The 9,309-nt window shown below is 27.2% G+C and overlaps 1 protein-coding gene across 3 annotated transcripts in view; it reads left to right on the forward strand.

Moving 5' to 3' along the window:
* The window catches only part of exp (expansion), a 214,384-nt gene extending 208,096 nt beyond the window's left edge, over nt 1–6,288 (forward strand). For 2 of the 3 annotated variants that reach the window (XM_085947193.1, XM_085947194.1), the window contains exon 11: nt 6,039–6,196. In XM_085947193.1, the coding sequence (XP_085803319.1) occupies nt 6,039–6,069 (31 nt within the window). In that variant the 3' untranslated portion in view covers nt 6,070–6,196. Of the gene's footprint in view, nt 1–6,038 lie in introns of all 3 variants that reach the window. The other variant, XM_085947196.1, reaches the window with a different exon arrangement.
* The last annotated feature ends 3,021 nt before the right edge of the window (nt 6,289–9,309 follow it).

Raw genomic sequence — 9,309 nt, forward strand, 5'->3', positions numbered from 1 at the left:
GTGAAATCTTAAATAAAATAATATACTGACTTACTAACTTATATTCTTAATATAATATTTAAAATACCTAATATGAGCTAGCAACAGTTTTCACATGACCACTAATATGAATATTTAAATGTGAAGTACAATTTAAATAATATTTAGGTAACTGCTTTGTATGAAAAGTTAAGTATTTTATTACTATCATTGGATTAAACTTATTAGACCCATCTGGATAACAGTTTAAGCTGACTTTTTAGAGAAATGTGTTTTAGTCTGACAATGTCCTAAGACATTAATAACACTGAAGTATGAATATTTTTAGGAAAAATAATAATGGATCATTTTGACAATAATACATCATTTACAAAATATTAAAAACAGTTAGATATGATATATTTTAATCAAATATTTCACCTTTTAATCGTTTTACTCAACTTTGTCATCGGAGCACTTGTGTATCTATCTACATTTAATGCTCACTACCTCAATAAAATTATCAGTTTGATTTAGATATTAAATTTTAGAATGTCAATTTATGGGTAGGTACATTATATTATTCTAGTTTAAAAAATATATTAACAAAATCCAAACAATTTTTGAATGCCTAAATAGATATTGTATACACGGCACGATTAGGCGGATTCTTTTTGGTTGAAGATTCGTTTTATTGATATCAAGAAAAAAAGAGGAACCTTTATTTTTGTGAACGATGAGTGTCGTGTGACATGGACATCCAACGTGACAAATCGTCCCGTCACGATTTTAATTCTCACCTATGGACGATTTATTTAAGTATATGCGTAAAATTCGTTTCAATTTGATTTATAAAATTGCAAGTTTCAAAATACTTTACGTAGGTAATAGGAATTTTAAAAGGATATCGATTGTAGAGAACGTAGTTAATTTCATTAAGAAATTTTATTTAAAGTTGAAGTTTCAGTGAAATCCGTTGTAATATTGGATACTTTAATTTAAGTTGTAAGTTTAATTGAATGAAATCTAATCTTTATGCATTTTAGTGATATTTCGTAATAACATGAAGCTTATTATTCAAAAGTTTTTGGAATCACGTCACAAGTGTTATAAGTTATAAGGTATATTATAAATTACTAGGTAGGCACCACAATGATGGTAATTAACATATAATACAATTTGAAGCCTCTATGTGTATATAGCACAAACTATTACTGCATTTGTGTATTGTATATTATGCTAAATATAGCAAGGACTATTTTTATTTAAATAAACAAATTAGTAAAACATGTAACATAAATATATATATATATATACGTACGTTTATCGACCCGTTTAGGCATATTAAATGAATAAAATATAAATTTATTTTTATGTAAAAATTGGGTAGGTATATAAAAAAATACCTCGATATTTTATGTCAGTGTTCTGATCCACCACGTACCTTAATCTATTACTGGAGCAACCTTATTAATATTATTATTGATTATTTGATGTAACTATGATTTTTTGTCATATTAATTAATAGTAAGGCATATCTAGTTGTCTTTTAGATTTGTTCAGTATTTTATAATACTTACTTGGTTCCCAGTACAGTCACTTAGAAAGGTCACAATAGTGGCATAACCAAATGACTAAACAAGGCACATCGACTAATATTAAACTGCATTTTGTTTTTATTATGACAGCTGTAGACGCGTATCGTCGTGGATTGATATTCAACATTCTCGACAATGTTTCATGCTTAAGTATTTAAAATCCATTCACTTTTCTTATTTATATTCTCGTTTTGCATAAAGCAATCTAAAATCAATAAACTATTCAACAGTCATTTCATAAATTATTAAAAATTATCACTCATTGTGTATTCTAATACGGTTTGTTATTATAATGTAATATCTGATATCATCGTGAACTAAATATTATTATAAATAATAAATAATAATCTGGGTCTACAGATGTTACGCACCTTTAAAATAGTAAAGGCAATTGAAACAACGGTTCCTATAGAAATTATATTTGTGTTATTTTAACATCAACACAACATCAATCCACTTAAATAATTGGTCCAGTTTAATCACAGTATAATTTTACTACCTCTCAAATAGATTATTATTATATGGTTCGATTTCATTCATAAATAAAGTATTTTTATTACAAATAAAACATTTATTCTAAAAAAATGAAATTTATTTTATATTGTTACTTATTCAAAAGAGAAAATTGTAATTAGAATGTTAAACACAGTAGTAATAGTACGGTGAGCAGATACACTATTTCATCGGGTATGTCAGAAGTATCTGAGGCTAATTTTTATATTGTTTAGGGTAAGTATCGCTCACCGTTTTTACGTCGCTTATGTCGTATCGGCTTATCCTGTTCGAAATATCAAACCTTACTTACAATGTGATACGTTTATAAATAAATGTTATTTTGGTTTAATGGCTGAATGAATGTCACACATACACATTATTGTAATAACATCGTTCCCACTTTAATAATAATTATGGTATTACGGTACACTAAATTACGGTTACAAAATTATGGTACACTATATTGAAATGGATGTTATGTTAGTTTTGAAAAGTCACATTAGGCATATTTTATATCAGTTGGTACCTATTGTTTTTTTTCTAAAAAATAAAAAAAAAATTGAAACAAAGTTAAACCGAGTCGGACTCGAACTCACATCTTTCAATTTCTGGGGGAGTGCTCTCACCTTACTTCAAATATGTGCATTTCTGAGGCATTTAAAATTATCTATCTTCTATAATTATTAATAATCTAATATTCTTAAATCTGGTTTGTATTCAGTATTTGATACAACATAATGATATGACTATAATATTGAAATGTGAATGCTGAAAAACAACAAACTAAAGTATTTACTATTTAAAGTATTTGTTATCTCGTAATGGGTAACAAATCCTCCAAGAAATAAGAGTAATAAATAGAATGCACACAAAAAAAAATAACAATGGATTAAGGAACCACCATTTACTAAACTTTTTGGGTATTTTTTTAATATGTCACACCTCCCCTAATCCTCCATGTACATAAAGTACATAGTCAATACAATTTATTAACGTTGCAAATTGTTTGGTTTCACCTTTCCTATAATGAGTAAGTTAATAAATTACGTATAAAATATTCATGAAACGTTTCTAAGAGAAAGGTGCTGAGGTCATTGATATCAGCGAGCCGCGTAGGTCATTATCAGGAGCACATCTATCTAATAGATGAATGCCTTTTAAACTATCCAAAACGATTCATAAAGCCTCGAAGTGATGAATGGATTTGGTTCGCTTGGGTACACGCCTATCTTCAATAGCTTGAAATTTTGAAGAAAAACTTGGCTTGGATTTGCGCGAAATTAAAAGTCTCGCACCACTGAATCCATTCTTGCTGTATCACGATAATGGTCAGAGACATGAAACCTTTTCATGGAATGGTTTTGATAATGTACCATTATTTTCCTCTCAATAATACTGAAATGGAAAACTATATATACGTAGGTACTTTTAAAACTTACAAAAATATTTGGTAACTACCACCATATTGATCATAAAGTAGGTAGATACGTCAGAATTGCTTTTAAATTTAATACTACTTTAAAAAATAAACCTACGTATAGACGAATTTCAATTGTTTTTATTTTTCAATTAAAATATTGTTAATTTGTGTCATCCAAATAATAGTAAACGTTATACTTAGTAATAGATTTTTAGATGATATTCTCAATAACAAAAAAAACATGAATTTATATTTGAGGCGGTCAAATATAAATTTCAATATTAATTTAAGGGTATAATGTATTTATTATCACTTGGTAGGTATTTACCACACACAAAAATTAATCTGTGACACAGTTAGCTTACTAATAAATATAGTGTTTATGAATTATCATAAATTACTTTCAGAATTATGTATAACAATAATTAGAATGGTACATTCTTAAATCTTGTGAATTATTCGTTGAATAAAAAAAATAGTTAATTAAAAAGTAAATGATGAATCTCTTATGAAGAATAAAATTGAGTATTTGACTTCTATAATTATTGTTAAATTAGGCTGTAATAAGACTTTGAACCTAGAAGGCCCTTGAAATACATTTATAACTTAATCATTAGTCTCATTTTTTTCAGCTTTACTCTCATAATATTATAGGTATAATAGTCTCCATCTCTATGTCTCTACATATGCCTTTGCTTGTGATTTACTTCTGTCTCAAAATCCACTGTTACCATATCTCTATTGTTAGGCAATCGTAACAAAACGTGGCATCATCTCCCATATCGGATAACACTAATCCTATCTTATTAAAGTTGCGATTTCGCGGCTTCAATTGGTTAAATTTAATATATTATGTAGAGTATCGAATGTACGTGACACTAGATTTAAAATAAAGCGAAAGTGATTTTTCACCAAGGCCGTCTCGTTATAAATGCCAACGTTTGCTAGGATCACGCCATATAATCGATAATCATAGAATAGAATTGATATACCTAACAATAGAGTTACCGTTCATCAGGTATATAATAATTGTAAGACGTACCTACTTATATATTATTAATATGTATTATTACAATTCATTTATCTTGAACTTGGAGGTATGTATTCGAAAATTACTTCGTCCGGACCAGTAACCTATTTAGTTCTAAACAAAGAGTTTGGACTATACCAAGAAGGATTTAAGGATTGTTGAATTAATATTATATGCTTTGGTAGCACTAAAAATGGCGGCATAAATAAGATAGTGGTATAGTTTATCCTAGATATAGGTACTGCAAGGATTAATAACGGTGTATTGCTATTTTTAATCTAAGTATTCTATAGAATGATAGTTTATGATATAAAAAGTTGCTTGTGCTTGTAACATTAATGTATGACATTTTTATCTCAGTGCAGCCTTGGAAAACAAAACTGTAAAAAATTTAACCTTTGCTACAAAGAATTTTCAATACGAAATAATTGCAGCAAATTTAATTATTGGCTTTAGCTTAATAGTCATAAATATTTAGACACCATAATATTATAATAAGGTAACTATTAATTACTAACAGCTAGTCTTTTCTTTAGAAGAAAAATGTGGTTGCCGACCGTGTCTAAACCCTTTCTTAGCATTATACTTGTACGTATTTTAAAATTTCGTAGCATAGTGGATAAGTTTTACAAACCGAGTACAAGAAGTCTAATAGGTACTTACAATTTTACACAACTTATCATTTTCATCGACGAACCATTTTTTGAGCATTTTAATTATTTATAATAAGAACGCTTACCACATTTTCATGGTTTACATTTTTGTGCGCATTAGTTTAATTTTGGGAAAAGGTTTGGTGATAAGAAAAACGCATGATGTGTTTGATATCATATTTATTAATTACAATTGCATATTATGTTTTTCTGTTCTGTTTTGAATATTTTTGGTTATATAATTTTAATGTGACATAATATTGTGACTCACTACCATTAACATTATTTTATTTCGTCGATTTTCACAGAAAATATTTCCATTTGGTGGGAAACAAGAAGTCCACGAATTTCATCTCCATTTGTTATTATTATATTTTGCTTGGGGGTGGAGTTAATTTTAATTAAGAATTATGTACACATATAACTACTTCAATAATGATTCAACTCTACGTTTTACTGTAATGATTTTATATAAACTAAAATAAAATAATGAAATTAGAAACTAAAGAAGTTTTTGTCACAAATAGAGACAAAACAATCATGATTCTTTTGACTATTGTAATAAATGATTCGATTTTGATGTTTCCTTTACATAAATCATTGAAATTGAAAGACATAAAGCCTTTTGTAGTACATTTGAGGATATTGTGTTTTATAAATCAGCCATGACCGTTTCAACGAAAATGTTAAAAACAGATATCGGTAACTAATTCAAAGATTTACAATGTTTTTAGATAAAATGTTTTCAAACTATTTATTGTTCCTTTCAATCTTAACTTTATATAACTTTTGTGATATAATAAAGAGTATAATATATTATTAGGATGGAAAATTCAGTCAATCATTATAAAAACATATTAATGATTTTGTACCATTTATTACAGATTCGGATCATCTAGAAATATCGCCATATAATCAAATTTACGGAAGACTACCGCTTCCTACAAGAGGTTACGTCCCACCACAACCACGCCAGATGTACATTGGAGAATGGGATTAAACAAACGGATAATAAAAATTATACATATTTCCACTGACATGTTCACAGTTTAAAATTGTTACTATTAAAATTAATTGGACATCTCACGAAACATTTTGCACTAGAAGATGTTTACGTAATATTATAAATTAATATACCTATCTACATACTTATAAAGATGAATTAATAATTATTCAAACCCGCACTATATAGAAAGTAAAAGTTGATCAAATAAACAACATACTGTTTATCATTGTATTTTTCTATTTTATTTGTGAAACATTTTCATATCACTAGACCATGACGCACGGTAAAATTAGTGCAAATAGTTTTGTGGACAAAGTAGTCATTTAAATTATTTTAATACAATAAATTATGAACAGAACGTGTCTTGGATCCAATGTAAATCTTGAGTAATGTTTATTATTAATTTAAAATAATGATTTTTAGTTTAACTTAATCGCTTTTGATACGCCATTGTAAGAGAATGTATTTGAATGAAGTTTTTTATGTGTGAACGTATGTGTGATTTATGACCTTGTACATTATTTAGATTAATTTATTAATTAGTAAACATGTTATTCTTATCGTATTTACAATTATTTCAAGTAATTGAAAAGTGTCGTTTTAATTATATAAAACCAATTGTTGTATTTAATAATTTTAATATTGTGTTAATTTAGGAGTCCAATTTGTATTCGTTTTATTAAGCCTAATTTAATATGAAATCAATGTGTATAATGAATGATATTAAAAAATATATTAATGTACCATCAAATCTATTTCACAACGACGTCACTGCCAAATGATATCTCTTCCAAACCTATTGCGAACACAGATATTTCGTAGTCAATTTAATTATTTTTGTACATTAATATTTTGTTATAAAATCATATTATAATAATATTACGTTTAATATTTTAAAGGCCGACATGCAATCACTTATTACCTACTTGTTTGATCAATAATAATGTATATAAAAAGACAATGTTGATCTTTACTGTTTTAACGTAGGAAATCCACTAGTTTATACTCCGTTTTTATTTTGACGATAATCCATAATGTAAACTCTCCCTAAAAAGAGATTGTATTATTGGTGCACTTATTATTATTATCGTATAAAACAAATACTTTTAACATTTAGAGGCTGCTTCAAATCTGAGTTTTTTTTTATTTTAAAATAGTTTGGAATGATATATCTTGACGAGACTATCCCGTTTTACAAATAATTGAGATTATCATGAATAATTATTAATTGATAATTAAACATTTATTAGTTAAGGTGTAAATAACTTAGGTATTATTAAACAATAAAATAAGTCTGGCCCTTTTTTTAAAAATGCAACACTGATGCTGCCAATTAATCATACCTGATTACATTGTGAATATAACGTTTAACCATACACTGCCAGGTGTAGTAGATTTTATATATTATTTTTTTTATAATAATTTACTACTAGTTATCCGGTATAGTATATAGCTTACTTATTAAAACGTCGAAATGTTGTCAATTTCTATAACTATAAATATGGCGTCTTGCTTTTTTGTTTTACGTGGAGGCATATGGATAGCTAACCGTAGCTTGAATGCAAACGAAACATAAACTAAGATAGACATTTATAGTGAACTATAATTAAACTTTTTACGATGATTGGCCACAAATAAATGATGAATGGAATTATTGTTGAATTTATAAGTTAATTCGATATCTCAATGTTTTCATTGAATGGTATTTATCAGACATAACTATTTATTTACATGTATACTATATTATATGGTTATAAAAATTCACAATCATTTTATTTTTCATATGAGCTTGTATATAATTATTATTGTTTAGTATTCACAATATTTTCTATGAGTCGATTAAAAATCAATGTTGAGTATATTATTTAATGCTAGATAATGTTACCACTTCTTAATATACTCATTTTGTCCTTCTTTTTTTTTTTTTAAAGAAAACAATATAACATAGAATTTAATGTTATTATCTAGAACGCTGAAAAGAGTCCGACAAATTTATAAAAATGAAGTGTAAGGTATTTCATTTTTATAAACATATTGAAATTCAACTTTCTGTAATGCATTTCTTATGGACTATCTTGGACTTTTTTCAAAGTAACAACATCTGCTTAAAATTATATTACCATTAATGGACAAATATTCTCAATCATATTATTTTAGTTATCTTAAATAATTAATTTTATGAAAAACAAAATTAATAGTTTTTGTATGTACTTACTAACATAATATTTTTAAAATATATAAGTTAAATCGTCAATGAAAATTGGCACAATATAATATAACTTGACTGTATGCATTATACATTTTTAAAACTTAAAATAATACTATTTTTTAAATTTTATATATATAATCTGTAAACGTACTCAAGGTGTTGGAAAATATAGGATTACTATGTATGTATGGTCAAATATATTAAATTGAAAATATAAATGTATTTTTCTCAATTAACCAACCTATTTTTACTGTCCATCAAGATAGGTAAATTCAAATTATATCGCAGAATGTGTGCGTTCTGAATTTCTTATAAGTGCAATATTATACTTTTTTGGGTTTCTTTCGACCATGTCCGATTCTAATAGGATCATATGGGCCTCCACAGAGTGGAGGTTTGTATAAACAGATTTTGTTTTTACGAGAAATGGATGTCAGCCACTTGCTCAACCTATTAGGCCCATACTCTGACTCATACACAAATTGAAAAACAATATGTGTACTTGCCAGACACAGGATTCGAACCTGGGGACCCACGACGCTATAGTCCGACGCTTAAGCCACCCAGCCATCGTGGGAGTCAACTTGGGCTAAATTTTCAGTATCTTTAAAATTATAATCTTGCTCTAAAGAAGTTTTAAAGCCGTTGTAGTTTGGATATCATTAAATATAATATTATTTAGCTACCCAATTATGGGATATAAAGTTAAATCTACCATTTTTGATTTGTTAAAAACTTCAGAAAAATCGGTAGGCCATGAACAGCTGATGATAATAATATGGCATTCAAATTTTATTGGTAGGTACCTAACCCAATATACGCTAGTCGTACCATCTATCGACGTGAACTAAAAGTATACTACGTTACCATGACAACACAGTAACAACATATGAAATTGAACGTCAATAATAATATTCACATACGTTTTTTCTGGTGTAAT

Source organism: Rhyacophila brunnea, unplaced genomic scaffold (assembly GCF_057557595.1).
Source record: "Rhyacophila brunnea isolate RB1 unplaced genomic scaffold, BYU_Rbru_1.0 scaffold_2, whole genome shotgun sequence".
Lineage (NCBI taxonomy): Eukaryota > Metazoa > Arthropoda > Insecta > Trichoptera > Rhyacophilidae > Rhyacophila > Rhyacophila brunnea.